This window comes from Halichondria panicea, chromosome 13, assembly GCF_963675165.1.
Source record: "Halichondria panicea chromosome 13, odHalPani1.1, whole genome shotgun sequence".
NCBI lineage: Eukaryota > Metazoa > Porifera > Demospongiae > Suberitida > Halichondriidae > Halichondria > Halichondria panicea.
The window spans coordinates 821,067-838,087 of NC_087389.1; the positions used below are offsets into that span (position 1 = coordinate 821,067).

At 42.2% G+C, this 17,021-nt stretch overlaps 5 protein-coding genes and 1 long non-coding RNA gene across 6 annotated transcripts; 3 read left to right on the top strand and 3 right to left on the bottom strand.

Moving 5' to 3' along the window:
* Positions 1-4: 4 nt before the first annotated feature.
* Positions 5-2,294, top strand: LOC135346229 (CD82 antigen-like). Its single transcript, XM_064543792.1, has 6 exons — positions 5-147; positions 762-950; positions 1,070-1,147; positions 1,208-1,303; positions 1,481-1,720; positions 1,963-2,294. The coding sequence occupies exons 1-6, from the start codon at positions 67-69 to the stop codon at positions 2,053-2,055; spliced, it is 777 nt and encodes a 258-aa protein (XP_064399862.1). The 5' UTR covers positions 5-66; the 3' UTR covers positions 2,056-2,294.
* On the bottom strand, positions 2,234-4,153 carry LOC135346230 (tetraspanin-7-like). Its single transcript, XM_064543793.1, has 6 exons — positions 3,996-4,153; positions 3,727-3,797; positions 3,321-3,521; positions 3,018-3,200; positions 2,638-2,832; positions 2,234-2,493 (listed from the first exon to the last, which is right to left on the bottom strand). The coding sequence occupies exons 2-6, from the start codon at positions 3,784-3,786 to the stop codon at positions 2,434-2,436; spliced, it is 699 nt and encodes a 232-aa protein (XP_064399863.1). The 5' UTR covers positions 3,787-3,797; positions 3,996-4,153; the 3' UTR covers positions 2,234-2,433.
* A 76-nt stretch (positions 4,154-4,229) lies between these two features.
* Positions 4,230-4,996, top strand: LOC135346231 (uncharacterized). Its single transcript, XR_010398003.1, has 2 exons — positions 4,230-4,371; positions 4,802-4,996. It is a non-coding gene; the product is annotated as an uncharacterized LOC135346231 (long non-coding RNA).
* A 610-nt stretch (positions 4,997-5,606) lies between these two features.
* On the bottom strand, positions 5,607-7,755 carry LOC135346834 (tetraspanin-9-like). Its single transcript, XM_064544583.1, has 6 exons — positions 7,417-7,755; positions 7,165-7,353; positions 6,429-6,599; positions 6,157-6,288; positions 5,949-6,032; positions 5,607-5,806 (listed from the first exon to the last, which is right to left on the bottom strand). The coding sequence occupies exons 1-6, from the start codon at positions 7,501-7,503 to the stop codon at positions 5,735-5,737; spliced, it is 735 nt and encodes a 244-aa protein (XP_064400653.1). The 5' UTR covers positions 7,504-7,755; the 3' UTR covers positions 5,607-5,734.
* A 574-nt stretch (positions 7,756-8,329) lies between these two features.
* On the bottom strand, positions 8,330-11,932 carry LOC135346425 (HORMA domain-containing protein 1-like). Its single transcript, XM_064544042.1, has 18 exons — positions 11,755-11,932; positions 11,614-11,691; positions 11,476-11,542; positions 11,329-11,392; positions 11,228-11,264; positions 11,152-11,172; positions 11,076-11,102; positions 10,957-11,021; positions 10,840-10,908; positions 10,711-10,793; positions 10,532-10,638; positions 10,466-10,476; positions 10,291-10,421; positions 9,862-10,007; positions 9,544-9,735; positions 9,260-9,411; positions 8,844-9,135; positions 8,330-8,605 (listed from the first exon to the last, which is right to left on the bottom strand). The coding sequence occupies exons 1-18, from the start codon at positions 11,788-11,790 to the stop codon at positions 8,501-8,503; spliced, it is 1,683 nt and encodes a 560-aa protein (XP_064400112.1). The 5' UTR covers positions 11,791-11,932; the 3' UTR covers positions 8,330-8,500.
* Positions 11,933-11,960: 28 nt separating this feature from the next.
* Positions 11,961-16,991, top strand: LOC135346426 (uncharacterized). The gene is made up of 15 exons (XM_064544043.1): positions 11,961-12,160; positions 12,220-12,307; positions 12,405-12,473; positions 12,531-12,732; positions 12,783-12,907; positions 12,960-13,199; positions 13,311-13,456; positions 13,661-14,200; positions 14,265-14,358; positions 14,403-14,471; positions 14,698-14,890; positions 15,277-15,401; positions 15,529-15,765; positions 16,232-16,377; positions 16,498-16,991. The coding sequence occupies exons 1-15, from the start codon at positions 11,997-11,999 to the stop codon at positions 16,886-16,888; spliced, it is 2,829 nt and encodes a 942-aa protein (XP_064400113.1). The 5' UTR covers positions 11,961-11,996; the 3' UTR covers positions 16,889-16,991.
* Positions 16,992-17,021: the final 30 nt, after the last annotated feature.

The following is a 17,021-nucleotide window of genomic DNA, read 5'->3' on the forward strand; positions in this document are numbered from 1 at the left end:
TTAAACAGCTTAGAGGATCACTAGCTAGCTAACTGTCTATCTAACTGTCTATCTAACTCCCAAGAGATGGCCTCCAAGCAAGTATGCTTCTCCTGTTGCACACACTTCTGGAGGATCCTCTTCATGATCGTCAACACTGTGTTTGCTGTAAGGATCTAGCTAGCTATAGCCTAAGCCTAAGCCACCCCGGCCCCATAGCCCTAGGCTAGTAGCCATGTGTAGCTGCATATGGTAGTTTAATCATAATGGTTTAATCAATTGATAATTATGACTAGTCATGTGTATGAAGCGTGCAAGTCTATAGCTTATATAAAACAGTACGACTAGACTATACAAACTGATATGATATTTATTACATTACGTTGGTGTCGAGTTAACAATGTTCGCTTCAATGGATTTAATGGTCTTAAGTATGTACGTACGTACGTACGTCGGCTAAGGCTGAGGGTTTTAGGCTTTTGTATCTGACAGAATTCATTGATGTAGTATAATGTTCCAGGCTTTAATATTCACGGCTGTCATCAAGTGACGTGGACACATAGCTACTAGACTAGCACTACAGAATGTGTATTTGTCAACCAACCAATTGTTAAGTGTTTCCATTCCATAAAAGTAAACGATGCTGCACCTGCACATGACTCACACGTACACACACACACACACGCACGCACACACACACACACACGTACACACACACACACGTACACACACACACACATACACACACACACACACACACACACACACACACACACACATAGTTGATAGGTCTCGGGCTGACTGGACTAGGGATCTACCTACTAGCCTCTGGTAACGACCTTCAGTTCATCACTGGCAACCAGTACGCTAACGGAGGAGCTCTCATCTTGATCGCCGGACTCATAACCTTCATTATTGCGCTAGTCGGTTTGATCGGAGCAGCTGGCATGTGGTCTTGTGTCATTGCCTTTGTAAGTCTCTAACTATCTAATGTACCATTGAAGTCCCTGGGAGGAGTGGGCGGTGCTCTATGATGCCCGGCATAGCTTCCTAGCTACTAGTTACATGTTTTGCTTCTATTCTTGTGCAGTACATTGTCTTCATGACGCTTGTGGTAATACTGGAGATAGTGGCGGGGGTACTGGGGTTCGTGTATCAGATGGAGTTGGTGAGTCATTGTTCCCACTGTAGTATTCTACAATGTCATGATGGTGTACTTGTTGTACAGGGAGAGATTGTGGCAGTCCGGGTCACTTCTGCATTTGATACTTTTAACGCTGAAGATAACGATGTCACTGCTCTGGTTAACTTCATGCAAGGAGAGGTAAACACATTATACCGTATGGCAAATCATTTTGCAATGCACAGCACTAGCCCATTTACACGTCCAGCTTACACAATGGGTTTTTGTGTTCTTATGGCAGTAGCAAGCAGGTGGTCCATTACTTGTATATATGGTTATGTTCTTGGCATCAATAACAATGTTCTTGTGTTTGTACAGTTCCAGTGTTGTGGTTATGATTCGTATGAGGACTGGTTAGACACGCCCTATCTGAACAATACTCAACTATTCCCTGACTCATGCAACTGCACCAATGCCTCGACTGTGGACTGCATTAGTGTACCTGAGGTACCCAATCAAATGATCTACGATCGCAACTGCAGTGCTGGCGTGAGGTCTTTCCTTGAGGAGAACTTGATTGTCATCGGGGCAGTGGGAATCACGTTCGGAGTGCTTGAGGTATATCCATCTTGCTTTAAGCATAACCCTACTTACTCTCTCTGTGTTACTAGGCATTGATATTAGGGTGGGGTATGCTGTTTACATGTTATAAATTATGTTTGACTGCTTCTTTACCAATCGTATATTTGATATTCAAGTGTTCTTACTTTTGATCTAGCCTTTCAAGAGGAAGCTCTCCTTATTGAATATTAGGTTGTGTGCTTCATCTAACCCCTCTTATATGATTCGTTCCTCCACAGCTATTTGGGCTGGGCATTAGCATTGCCTTGTGTGCTTGCTTCTGCTACATCAAAAAACATGAGGACGATTATAACTTTAATAAGGCTGTCTAGTTGTGAACTGTGTGCACAGATCAAGGTGTTTAATGCAAGTATTCAAACTGCTGTAATAGTAATCAATAGCTATGTACATACCCCCACCCTGTACCCCCCACCCTTCACTGGCTGGCTGGAATATTCAGCTGTATGTTTTCATGTCACCACTTTTCACTTGAATTTATTTATATTATAATTATTTTAAAGACATGTACATATAATTATTATGATAATTGAACTGTATGATTGAAAACTGATGTGTTATAAAAATACGTTCACGAGAGTAAGATGGCTTAAAAACACAGCTACATGTATAATTGAATTGCAGTGTTGCTACTCATAATATATTATGATTAGTCTACATGTCGGGCTAGCTAGGGGGGGGGGGTTGGATGATCATTCTTTGTCAAAGTCTGTACAGCAAACCAGACAGAAAGCCAACAAGATGACCACAATCTGCACAGAAGTACAACACCCGTAAACAAAAGGTAATCAATGACATAATACATGTTAAAGAGGAAAAGGTAATTTAAGCCAGACAACAGTAAATACACCTCTAGCAATAATACATTTTTTATGGGTATCATACTTGTAACACACCTCGCCCACAAGGAAGGCAATACCAACAGCGGCCACAGCGACCAGCTGAGTCTGAACAAGATTGAGGACTGCACTGGAACATCCCTTGCTATACTGTTCAGTGATGCAGGTCATGTTGACATTGCAGCATGAGGTTGGTATTTCCAGGTCAGCATTGAGCCAGTCAGTGACATTATTCACACCACAGCAATTAAGCTGAAGAGAGATCAGAGTTGAGTATTGACAGTTCCATGGAATTCACTTAAAATACCATTAATAATACGCAGCAAAGGAGATTTAGTGCATTATTAAGACGCATAATTAGGTGTATTGTATACAGTACATCGGAAGTTTGGCTACAGCCTGATATATACAAAAGCACACAAATCGGTAGTACTTACAGTGGTTTGCACAAAGTCCCATGCTTCCCTGATGCCCATTGCAGTGGGTGTGGTTCCATTGTACTGAGTGAGTGTGGAGGTGAGACCAGACTCTATGAAACCAACTGCTTGATCACGATAGACAAACGCAAGGACAGCTCCAACAATCTCCACAACAAAGATGATGAACACCACGATAATGTACTGCACGAAAACAAATCATATACGCTATGTGGTGATAGAATAGAGGAAGCTAGCACAGACACTAACACTATTATCAAAACAGGGCAGTTACTTTATACTAACATGTCAGACTCTACTTACAATGTAGAGCAAAACTCTATTGAACAAATGATCGCACATGGCTCCAAGGACACCGACGACAGCGATCGCGACAATGGCAATACCAACGACAATAAGTAGGTAGGGCCCGACCAAGAAGGCCTGTTGGTTGACAGCATCCACCAGAGTGCCTTCCTCTACCTCCAGCCATGCCCCTAACCCAATCAGAGCCAATCCTAGTCCCTGAGTGGGAGAGAAGGAAACAATATGTATATAGAAAAAGGAAACAGGACGCCTAGCCTACACTACACTAACCGATGAATTCCTTAAATAATTTACAACAAATGTGTAGATTGGTGGTAAAGTATCAGTATTCGCACATAGTAAAAAGGTGAGATTTTTAAATTCATAAAAAATTAATTCTAAGCAATAAAAACGATCAACTCACGATGAATACGAACTGTATAATGATGAAACTTATTTGAAGACAGCGGTTGTAGGCCACCATTGTTGACACTTCTGAAACATTCAAACGATGTGTACTTAACAAATAACATATACAGCAGGGATTAAACATTAGATAAATAAACATTGGAAAATCAGGAGTAAACAAAATGTTGCAGACAACTGTCAACTAAGTTGGTGTTCCAGGGAGTTGACTGCTTACAGAAAACTACACAAACTCAGCTAAGAGGCCTCCTAGCCTACTATGCATACCTTTAGCTTGCTGTGCTGGAGCGTACAGTAAAATTCAGTGGTCCTGGAGCAAACTCAGAGCAAAGCTTGATTAGCGATATGATAATAGCAGTATTGATCAAAACAGATAACGTAGCCACAGGTAACTTGACCACTTCCGCCTATTCTATAGGCGGAAGTGGTATGGATCGACAATTTAATGTTTGATGTTCTATAGTATTAGAACAACAAAAATTAAATTGTCGATCCATACCCTATCTCAAAACTAAATAGTCTCTTGTCTCAGCTCATCCACCGGCACCATGATCATTCCTATTCGCTGCTTCACTTGTGGGAAAGTGGTGGGCAACAAGTGGGAGTCTTACCTGGGATTGCTACAGGCAGAGTTCACAGAGGGGTAAGCATTATGAGTTTACTCACATTTTCAAATCCACATTTTGATCACATGCATTTGTAACACATTTACCAGTGGTCAATATGTCCATCATACAGTTCCAAGTATTAAACGAGGTTGCCTTGTAGCTCTTGCGAAATCCCTCTGAAATGAGAAGATGAGTCTTGAGATGCGTACCTTGTGTGTGTGTTATAGAAATAGCTCTGTGGGAACTGTATGATATAATTATATGGTGTGGTGTCGATATGAATGGCAGGTATAACTCTAGCAGGGACACTGTTGTGTGATGTAATTGTTGTGGTGACTTGGCTTATGGTGTTTAGCCTAATACCAAAGAGTATTATTCTTATGTAATCATCCTTTACCTGATATAATAACGTTGGTGATTCTAACTTTTAGTTTACTGTTACTGTTGTGTTCCCCTCCACTGCAGTGATGCCCTCGATGCACTCAGACTCAGGAGATACTGCTGCAGGAGAATGCTACTGTCTCATGTTGATCTCATAGAGAAATTGCTCAACTATGCACCATTGGAGAAATGACTAACTTTACTAGTGACTCTTCAACAACTATATAATTCCTTGCATTTTCGTGTACACTTACAATTGATTTTGTACACATAACTCCAGCACTGTACACATAACTCCAGCACTGCACACATAACTCCAGCACTGCACACACAACTCCAGAACTCCAGCACTGCACACATAACTCCAGCACTGCACACACAACTCCAGAACTCCAGCACTGTACACATAACTCCAGCACTGCACACGTAACTCCAGAACTCTACACACAACTCCAGCATGCACTGCACACATAACTCTAGCCTCCTTCACAAGGCCTAAACAATTAGAGGAAGAGAGGCCTGGGATCGAGGCTAACATAACTCCAGCACTGCACACATAACTCCAGCACTGCACACCATCATTATGATTTGGCTGATTATGAGTATGGAAAGTTAGTCTCGAATACCCGCCTCAACCTAAAAGCCTCAAGCTTTTAGGTTGAGGCGGGTATTCGAGACTATGGAAAGTCGTTGCTCTACTTTACTTCTAAGCGTAATTGTACATTTAATACAGAATAATTATAAGACATGACTGGGTAAAGAGGTTTATTTGCTAATGATGTGCCTTCTAATTCATGCTAGAGCTTTCAAATGATTTCTCCAGGCAGATATTCTTTTCCTGATTCTCATTCTGAACTAACGGTGTGTTTTCCTTGCATTTGCATTTGCATTTTCACACTCTCTATAATTGATTGTTGTATTTTATATATGAGTAAAAACATGAACGTGGAAGTGTCTTTCCTTCTAAGAGTATCATACAATAACATGCATGCAACTATATTCTAGCTTGTTCATTCATTATGTGTAATAGGAAGCTTTGGTACTTCGTACTGTGATACAGAACAGTATGCTGATGAGAAGGCCAATGATCTGTGTGTGTGTGTAGGTGTGGTGTGTGTGTGGGTGTGTGTGGGTCTGGATGTGTGGATGTGTGGGTGAGTGTCAGTGCACTGTATGGAAGCTCAACGTTTTCTTACTATATGCAAGTAGCTAGTATAGTCATTGTACTAACTTGAAAAAACCCAAATGCCAGTGCAATGGGGCCCATCACGTTCAGTTGTTCCTTCTCATATTCCACCAAACTGTTAAGACAACCCTGTGCACAAGAAAGAATTCTCTATAATTTGAGCAAATTAAGTAGATACCGTCTATATAGGAAGGAGCCCACTATTCCCAGCTTCAAAGCGTAGGTGTACATCATCATTGGTAGAAGAACCAACCTCTGTGTAGACACTTCTTGAAGCCGTGTTTGAGTAGCAGTTCAATGCATCACTACAGCATGATCCAGGATAGGATGGAGATGGGAGGACAGTGCTCCACTGTGTGTAGCTATTCACTCCACAGCACATGAGCTGCAAGGGATCAATGGGTGTGTGTGTGTGTGATACAGAATGTGCTAACCTATTCTCATTAGCACTGTTGCCAGATGCTTTTTGTAGTATCCCTAATAGCTAGCACATCAACTCAAACTGTACACATTGCACTAACTTACATTGGCCTGCATGGAGTTCCAACCTTCAGCATATGCTGGATTAGTCCCATATGCAGTCATAGTTCCCTGAAGGTCTGATACAGTGGTGTCTTCAACGTGACTCAGGTTGGCGAGGGACCATATACCAATTGCCATGTACATGCCAAATGCAAGGAAAATCATACTTCCAAACTGTATAGACAATAGACAGAGCACTAATAAATTTGCATGCGTATATTTGATTGATTCATTATCATAGCAATAATTATCATCAATACATGAGAAAAAAAATGTTATCTAGTCGTGATCTAATTGAGTGGTCCCAGTCTACACCTTCCACCAACTGTAACCAGTATGCTATATTGAATGCACTCTGCATTCCAATCCCAGCTACTGGGAGACCACTGATTACACAGCTCATGCTCAAGTGTAGGGATGAAGGGCTTCTATTATTCATGCTAATAGAGGTAAACTTATCGTGATAATCAGTACCTGGTACACTTCTTGACCGGACAGAAATTAAATACAAGGAAACTGGCTCCTGTATTAATACTACCAAACATGAGATCTGCCAGCACCAATTAAGTGTCAACGAGCCATTCTCACAGTCAGCTTGATAAAACGTGGAATTCTAAATACATAATAATACACACTTGAGCAATTTAATTGGGCCACACTTCAACGCTAAGCAAACCCTATAAGCTGGCCCTACTTGTACCGTATTGTTATGTGATGTACATGTATGACTTTAACTTACAAATGAGGCCACGATATTGCTCTCCCAAACGACTGCCACGATGCCCAGAAATCCCACTATGATCACTCCAAATCCAATAGCAACAAGGAAGGCAGATCCTAGCAGATATCTCCCATCAGTCAACACAGCATACTCATTCTTGGTGATGTACAGCCAGATCCCAATGCCCAATGACACCACACCAATGCACTGGAAATGATAGATTTATAATATAATGATATTCATACTCCTGCAGCTTAGACCACAACTCACCCAAAATGCCACATTAAAGATAATCAAAGCCCACTTTGTGAGCCCAAGCTTTAGGTTTTCACAATTCAACAACCCTTGCCTTGCCATGGCAAGCGAAGTCCTGTCTTGCAAGGAAAATATGACACTTGGCAGAAGCTGGAAATAGCTACGCCCCTCTCTTTGCACAATTCTTGCAGCTATAATATTATACCTAGACTAGTTGTGCACTGGTACTGTAGAGTTAGACTCTCCTTGACTGATAAGCGCTATACTAGATCTACTACTTTCCTCTCGGGGCGATTGCAATAATTAGTAGCTGGAGCAACTAAATTAGTGGTCAAGAATGCCCAGTGCAAGGCAGTGCTGCTTGTGTTGTGAAAGTGTGCAATGCAATGTTTACCTCACTGTGTTTAATAGCCTCGATTCCAACTTGATCAGCTCTCTTGAGGTGCGGCTAATTTATGAGACTAAAGGCTATAACCTAGCGTTCCAATAGAAAACAATCGGGACTGGTGTAGATCAAGTATGGTGTGGCTGAGTAGGATTGTATGCCGTAGATGGACTCCTGGCAACCAGAGGATTGGAAAGCATAGGAAGGTCGTGAAAATGACAGCCACTAGAATAAGAAATGAGGAGAAGAGGGAACAACTGCAGCAAAATGTGAGTGTGTATTGAACTTTGACCCTGATTCACTACATCACAAAATTGTAAATGACTGCATGTGTGTAGGTGATGCTGCAGCTCTCCCGACCTTATCTGAGTCAGGAGGAGGAGGTGGGCAGTGCTAAGCTGAGACGTGCCAGTCAGTATGTACCCAAGTGGGTGCAAAATGTGCGAACTAGATGGATGGACAAGCAATCCCAAGCATTTAATGAATTACAGGGAACTAACGAATAGTCATTCATGCAAATCATTCGTGTCACTTTCAATTCAATATTGTTATGGAGATAATAATAAATGATGTATTATTGTTTTTGATGAAATTAAGCTAATTATGATGATTTGATGATAATTATAAATCAGGACTGACAATCGTCATGATCAGTAGTATTTAAATAGATGTACGTGTAAGCTTTCTGTTGTCAGTTCAACTGGCTAGGGGTGTTCAGACCACGATGGACTTGGCTACAACACTAGCCTTCTTTCTCTTCTTGCTCTGAGACTTGCTGATCATTGATTCCTGGTCTTGGCTCAGATCAAATTCAACGTCCTGCAGCAATACCAAACATTTAATTTATTACATGAACCACCGAACCACCATAATGAATCAACAGAATGGGGAACCTAGAAAATGTGTTACAAGTAGCTATCAGATGTGAACGCAGTGACAGACGTGGTCTCAATACAGAGGCAGCCTAGGATATAGGGTAAAACACAACTGGGATTACCATAGTTCTGCTCTGTTGATTGGCCTCATATGTACGTACATATAATTACTGTCCTCTAACCTGATCTACTGTCGATCGTGCTCTCTTTAGCTGCAAACGTGGCGATCGCCTCACATCATCAGTTTTAACATGTTGTGGCAGCAGAGATGTTTTCTTCTTTGAACCGCTGGACCTTGTTCGAGGGGTCACAGTTGACTCAATGAGGCTGAGAGTAGAAGCTTGTTCTGTGACCTGCGCCACACTGGCACTGCTGGATACAGAGCCTTGATTCAATTCTGATTTCTTGTTTTTCTCGAAATATTTCGGAATGCCTTCATTGAGAACCTTCTCCTTGTCCACCACCTTGCCTTGTCTATAATGTGCAATGTATGTATGGAGTTAAACTACTGAGGATGTACACTAGTAGATCTACATGGCTGCAATAAGAACACGTCTAAGGAAGGCATGGTACAATAATATCACAACAGCTAGTTCACCGTTTTCGTTTGATGTAGCCTTCATTCTCCATTCTATTAATGAGGCCTTGGGCTACTGACAACTCTACTCCCAATCTTTTGGCCAATAGTTGTGTAGGGATCCTCGTGAACTCCACGCTAGCAGCCAGTGCCCTCCTCCACAGAGTAGTAGCCTAGGAACAATCAACAATCAACATTGTAAAGGCAGTTGTGCAATGTATGGTAGGGGGGGGGTTCATTTATTATCAGACTATTCACGTACTGAGAGGAGGCAATAAATATAGAAGCGTAGATTTTACACTGACCTGTAAGGCAACTGGATTGAGGAACTGCAAGAATGGGTCTGTGCAGGGCTTAGCATTGAAGCTGCCTTCAGAGCTCTGGGCACACTGCTCACAGATGTGTAGCTCAGGCACCTCTGACTCGAGCAGGGCCCCAAAACAGACTGCATGCTGCCAAACCTTGCACCCTTCACACCACACCATCAGTCCGTCATCCTGCACGACAAATTAATCACATATGTATAACTGTAAATAATTGTCTAATTACGCTTGTTTTCGACAAAATATCGCCCGTCATGGTCTTTTTTTGAAATTTAAAACTGGGATAAATGGTTGACTCACTTCATTACAGCCGCAAGGGCAACGGATTTCATTGTCCTCTTCAACTTCTGCACTAGTACTGGTGCCAGCCTCAGATGGACTGATCATAGGAGTTGCTTGCTCTTGGTCTGTCGGCTCAACTGCTACAGTCACTCCTCCAGGCTGAGCTATATATGCACGGTTACAATCACAAAATCACATAAGAACAGAGGTACACACACAGTACACATGCACACACACACAGTGCACATGCACACACACACAGTACACAGTGCACACATGCACACACACAGTACACAGTACACACACACACAGTACACAGTACACACACACAGTACACACACACAGTGCACACACACAGTACACACACACAGTGCACACACACAGTACACACACACAGTGCACACACACACACACAGTGCGCAATGCTAGTAAGATGGATGGACACACCAGTCTGCTCTTGAGGCAGCACCTCTGTTGGTTGAGTCTGAGGGTTCTGTGTCACACTACTTGGGCCCGGATTCACCATGTCAAACTGTTTGCTGTCTGTACGGATCCTGAGCTTCACTCTGACATTACAAAATATAATTGATCACACTATCTAGCTCTGTAGCAATCAACTCACGTATGGAAAGCCTGTGGAACAAAAAAGCACATGAAGTAAAATCATATATACTCATGCAATAATTACCGTGGAGACATCTCCAACTTTGATAGTGACTGGCTCATCTTTGAACTCTATTTCCTCGTCAGCAGGAGTGGGCTTGAAACCTGGTGGTTCATAGTCTTCAGGAGTCACTGGATTGGATATAATGGTACATGTACATACACACACACAGACAGATGAGTGATGGCTGATAGATATCTTACCATCGTCATAATAGAATAGCTTCATGGTCATCATGACATCATCAGGCAAGGGCTTGAGAGTTTGGGTGAGCACCACGATAGTGCTGCAGAGGCACGCATGATAAACCTATGCTATTAGCTGTAGCTCACCGAAGAAGTTGAACAGTTGCCTTCCTTGTCTCTGTGGGTGAGAATGCACTGACCAACTCTTGTTCATTCCTGTGGACATGGCAGTAGCTTTGGTTGAGACAGGTATACTCTACCCACCTGAATATGGTGATCCCTGTTGTGGTGTTGTAGTCAAACCTGAATGTGTACGTCTCCAATACAGTCTGAAATATAAGCAAAACTTTAATTACAGATCAGTTAGAGCTTTAATTGCTTACATTTGGATTTGTAGCATCAGCGTAGATCTGCATAGTCAGGGTAAAGACACTTCAGATAGACAGAATAAAGACTTACCCCTATCAGAATCATTCGAAGCTGTAAATGAAAACAAACTTGAGTTTAGAAGCACACAAATTAGCATATCTCTTACATATTTCTTGTCCAGGGCATCGAAACAACCTTTCACCCTGCGTATACACATATACAAACAACGGTACTGAGGGTACACACATTATAACTGCGGAGGTTTACCATTGAATGACCTGACAAGCTCCAGGACACGCACTGTCATCACGGAGGATCTTAAGACCTACATCTGTACATATGTATAATGTGTTGAGTGGATAATACACGAACATTCCCAAATACTATCTGAGTGAATACTAATAGCGTGCGTACCTTCAAGGCACCGGTCTCCAAATGCATGCTCAGGGAAGATGGCCCTCAGGTAAGTGATGTTGGATATCTATTAAACGACATGCGCAGGCACATTATGGTTTATTTCAAACTACAAGGTAATAGCTACTATAGACTCACGGACACAGCTAGGAGTTTCTTAACAAAGAGAGCTGACTGTTGCTCTGTGGACTGCTTGTTTGGGAATATGTTTGTCCACTGTGTGGAGAGAACATAAACAATAAAATAATGTAGGTACAGTACATTGCTTGGCTGGCTTACATTGCCATTCTGTCTTCTTAGTGTGCTTGTGGCCATTGCTCTCTCGTGTATACTTCACTCAAGGTCCGAACTTTCCTGCTTCAGTCAGTGAGTCTAGTAGCAACTTGTTTTCAAAGAATAATCTTTACCTGTGGCAGGCAGCTGCAGAAATTCAATTTTCGCTCCAACCTCGCAGACCTTTCATGGCTGATTGCAGTATTTGTTTTGCGCGACCCTGTACCTGCTGTTGCCCATGCAAGGGAATGGCTTTGCAAGTCAAGTGGAGAGGATTCCTACGTCTGATTCGCAATCTCTTTCCAGTAAAGTCTCCTCCAGAGGTCAATGGCGGACAGAGTAGATTACCCAAGCTGAAGAAGTCAGTCTTGCTACTATCCTTCAATGGGCAAGGCTACAAAGGCATGCAAAGGTGTTAGCGTGTATCAATATGTTCCATCGTGCATGATGGCGTCTCTCCTTGTGTTGTAGAAACCCCAACTGTCCAACTATTGAAGGCGCCTTGTTTGAAGCACTAACTAAGGCCGGGGCCATTCCTCCTGATGTCGAGCCTAAGAAAGTTAGTGGAGGGAAACTAATCAGTGGATATTCACTTTAATTAATAATACTGAAGAAGTGGTCTGCATAATTTATTTTGTATCTATCATTGCTTGCAGGTGAACTACCAGCGATGCTCGAGGACAGATAAAGGAGTTTCTGCAGCCAGACTTGCAGTATCTCTCAAGATAAGTATAATTATTGTATTTGCTACAACTGTACTCATTATATAAATATCCCCACACATGGTATATGACCGTAGCCTGATTCCACGTATCAATGACCACCTCCCAGACCAGATAAGAGTGTTCTCAATGACAAGAGTTACCAAATCCTTCCACAGTCGTTTCTATTGCAATGAGAGAGCGTACGAATATGTGATGCCTACCTATGCACTACTGGCTGCTAACAACTCTGCATCTACCATGCTGAACTACAGAATAGACGGTAAGATATCATATTTCTTGTATTAATAATTGAATTTCTCTCAATTTTAGACACAACCTTTGAACAAGTAAACAGACTTCTGCAGTATTACGTTGGCAAGCACAACTTCCACAACTTTACATCTGGCAGATCTTACAAGGAGTATGGTTCAAGAAGGCACATTATGTCATTCGAGGTATACACAGTAATATAAAAGCACACTAGGTTTCACCTGTTCAAATCTTCAGGCGTGTAAAAAGTTTGTGGCTAAGACCGGTTGCAAAACGTGTGGTGATACTAAAGAGATGGAGTTCATTGTGTTGAGAGTTAGAGGCAGTAGCTTCATGCTTAGCCAGATCCGAAAGATGATTGGTCTAATAGTTGCCGTGGTTAGAGGAAACACATCTGAAGAAACTATTCTTAATGCTTTCAATGAAGACAAAGTACATGTCCCCCGTGCACCAGGTTTGGGACTGCTCCTAGAGAATGTAAGTACACCACTGTCCGTGTAATTTTCCTTCAGGTGGTGGATTTAAGCTCTATTTTGTAGCGTGATGGTTAAACAGCAGATGTAGCCTTGGGATTTATATTTTATGCAGGTTCGATTTGATGGTTACAATCGTCGGTTTGCCATGGATGGGTCTCGAGAGCCTCTGGAGTGGAGCCAACACAAGGAGGAGATAGAGCAGTTCAAGAGAGAGCACATCTACCAAACCATCATTGACACTGAAGTCAACAAAATGTCGTATCCTCTGATGCAGTTAACTTGAGCATAACACATGCAAATTGTTTTTCTAATGTTGTTTCCTTGACCACTGATGTCAGGATGATGGTGTGGCTGTGCAGTGCACTGAAGCTGCATGCCCTCAGTCAGACACTGTTTGAAGATAGCACTGATACCAACAATGGCTCCCTTGTGTGTACTGATATTAAAAGAGCAATATTATAGGCTACAAGTTCATTCAAAATGTGCATTGCAATCATTATTTTGCATTAAAACTGGTAAAGGGTTGTCAATCTCTAATCTGCAAAAAGATATCCACATGGCCATGGCTGAAGGTAAAGAGGTAGCTGTAGGATCAGGACTGGAGCTCCCAGAGTCCAAGAGGCCTTGCTTGAGGGAGGACCCAGTGGCAGGAGAGAAGCCTCATGAACAGCAAGAGGGACCTTGTTTGAGGGAGAACCCAGTGGCAGGAGAGAGGCCTCATGAACAGCAAGAGGGACCTTGTTTGAGGGAGGACCCAGTGGCAGGAGAGAGGCCTCATGAACAGCAAGAGGGACCTTGTTTGAGGGAGAACCCAGTGGCAGGAGAGAGGCCTCATGAACAGCAAGAGGGACCTTGTTTGAGGGAGAACCCAGTGGCAGGAGAGAGGCCTCGTGAACAGCAAGAGGGACAGACAGTTGATAAATCTGGTGGAAATTTTGCAAAGAGGAGAAAAGTTATTTTACTGCTGTCATACTGCGGCCAAGGTTACATGGGAATGCAGAAGTATGTTTATTATTTCTTCACTCACTCACACTCAGAATAACATCCACAAATATTCCATCTATAGGAATCCCGGTGTTAAGACCATAGAAGACGATTTGCTGGAGGCCATGTCGAAGGCGAAGGCGTTTCCTCCAGAAATGAAAACCAACTTGGGACAGGTTTGTGATTGTTAGTCTGTTGTTTTCGTTTACATCCACTGCAGCTCAAGTTCCAACGCTGTGCCAGGACTGACAAAGGTGTTTCTGCTGCAAGACAAGTAGTGTCTCTCAAGATAAGTGAGCCCCCATGTATAATTAATTATCCAGTCTCTTTTGCGTATCTGTCCCACCACTTGCAAACCCTTAACTATAGCATTCTGTATAATAGCAAATGTTTAGATGAAACGTTTCAGTGGAAAGAGTTGGATTCAGAGCATCAGATTTTGCAGAGAGATAGTAAAAGTAGATACAATAGCTTTCTCAGTACTACAAACTGACGGTGTTTTGTTTCTCCCTTACATGGTATTTGAGCCCGAGCTGGTCCCTGTCATCAACGCCCACCTTCCCCACAAGATACGAGTCATTGCCCTCATGAGAGCAACTAAGAGCTTTGACTCACGACACAACTGCAGTGGGAGGAGTTACGAGTACCTAGTGCCAACCTACGCCTTTGCTCCCTTCAGACTCACAGCTCTGGACTACAGAATAGACGGTGTGTTGGGTTTGTTTGTATAACTTCAGAGTCTTGTGACAAACACTAGGCTTGTAGAAATGTTTAGCTGGTATATATATGGGATTTAGGGTATTATAAATAGTAATACCAAGGGCGTATAAAAGAAGAGAGGGTATGCAACTCCACTATCAGTACACATAGCTAATTTCTATTTTTAGCACTTCATGCAAATGCACACATTCCTCCGCCCACGTTTGAACTCTGCTCATATAGGAGTTGCATGCCCTCTCTTCTTTTATACACCCTTGATAGTACTTTGATTATCAGACACTTTCTTGTGCTAGATACTTTTCTGGCTATTATAATTATGAGTTTCAATGAAGTAATTGAAGTAATGAAACTTGTATTTTTATGACTTGTTGCAGATGATACAGTTGCTCTGGTGGAGAAGCTGCTTCAGGTTTATGTTGGCACGCATAACTTTCACAACTTCACATCTGGGAAGAAGTTTGAGGAGAGCTCTTCCAAACGCTACATAATCTCATTCAAAGTCAGTTCTTATTCTGTAGACATTTTCAATTGTGCATTCTAAAAACTTACTACTATTTAATTTACCTATAGTTGATAATAATTATGTCTTTATGTGTCATTACTGACCATACTAATTTGCTTTACAGTGTGGCGAGAAGCATTTGGCCAAGTGTGGGAGTGGTAAAAAAAAAGGAGTAGACGTTGAATTCATCCCACTGCAGATCAGAGGTCAGAGTTTCATGATTCATCAGATCCGCAAGATGATAGGGCTGATTGTTGCCGTGGTGAGAGGCCATGCCCAGGAGGAGATCATGACGAGGGTGTTCAAGAAGCCCAAGGTGGACATCCCCAGAGCCCCCGCCCTCGGTCTACTGCTGGACAATGTGAGTGCCACACTAGTGTTGTGTAGACCTGTATATAATTATATAGACCTGTAATTTTTTTGACATTGGGTCTAACGGTACTCAAGTTATGGCCAAGTCAGCGGGTGTAGCAAGATGTACTTACAAGATGATCAGAATAGTACAATCTTTAATAAGTGGTTCGGAGACTCTTTCAGCTGCGATAACTTGAAGTCCGTGGATCCAAATTCAACGATTTTATGATTTTCTTAAAAGATACCTTTCAAATGGTATCATCAAAGTTCATATTAATTTTGAGTATTTGCCAATTTGTCCAAGGCCGAAAAATGACAAATTATGGCCCCATCTAAACTTTGGATTGAAACACATCATTTGAAAGGTCTCTTTCTAAGCTTTCCGAAAATCGTAACATTTTTGACTTTGGATCGACAGGAAATTCAAAATTTACTGTTAAAGTTATACTAATCACTTATATATTAATGTGTAGGTCCACTTTGATGGTTACAATCGTCGGTTTGCAAAGGATGGGTCTCGAGAGCCTCTGGAGTGGAGCCAACACAAGGAGGAGATAGAGCAGTTCAAGAGAGAGCACATCTACCAAACCATCATTGACACTGAAGTCAACGAAATGTCGTATCCTCTGATGCAGTTAACATACTATGACCCTCCCCCCACACACACCCCCCCCACACACACCCCCTGTATTGTCTATACACTACTTGTATGATGAATTTGTCCTTAACTGAATCATGGTATGATGCAATGGCTACATTCGCTGAGGATGCACGACTTTTCCTCCACTGCCAATAGATTACTTCATGCAGTGACTGAGTCTGTTGCTACCCAACCACCAGCAGTCAAGGCTGGCCAGAAACAAGTAGAGTCTGTTACTACCCAACCAGCAGCAGTCAAGGCTGACCAAGAACAAGCAGAGTCTGTTACTACCCAACCACCAGTAGTCAAGGCTGGCCAAGAACAAGTAGAGTCTGTTACTACCCAACCACCAGCAGTCAAGGCTTGCCAGGAACAAGTAGAACCACTAAAGTCTACTGATCAATCTGTAGAACCTAAAGAGGACAATAGTAGTGCTCTTATTGCCTCTAGCACTGACAATAGTATGGTCACAGATGTGCCTTTGAGTTAAAACAAACGATGCTTTCAGTTTTGTATGACTTGTTGTCAATACCGTTACATTTTTCATGACTCTTGTTTGCATAATTATTCTGATTGTGCCACTCTTTTCACAACTAGAAATGTGCAACAACGCAACGACTGCA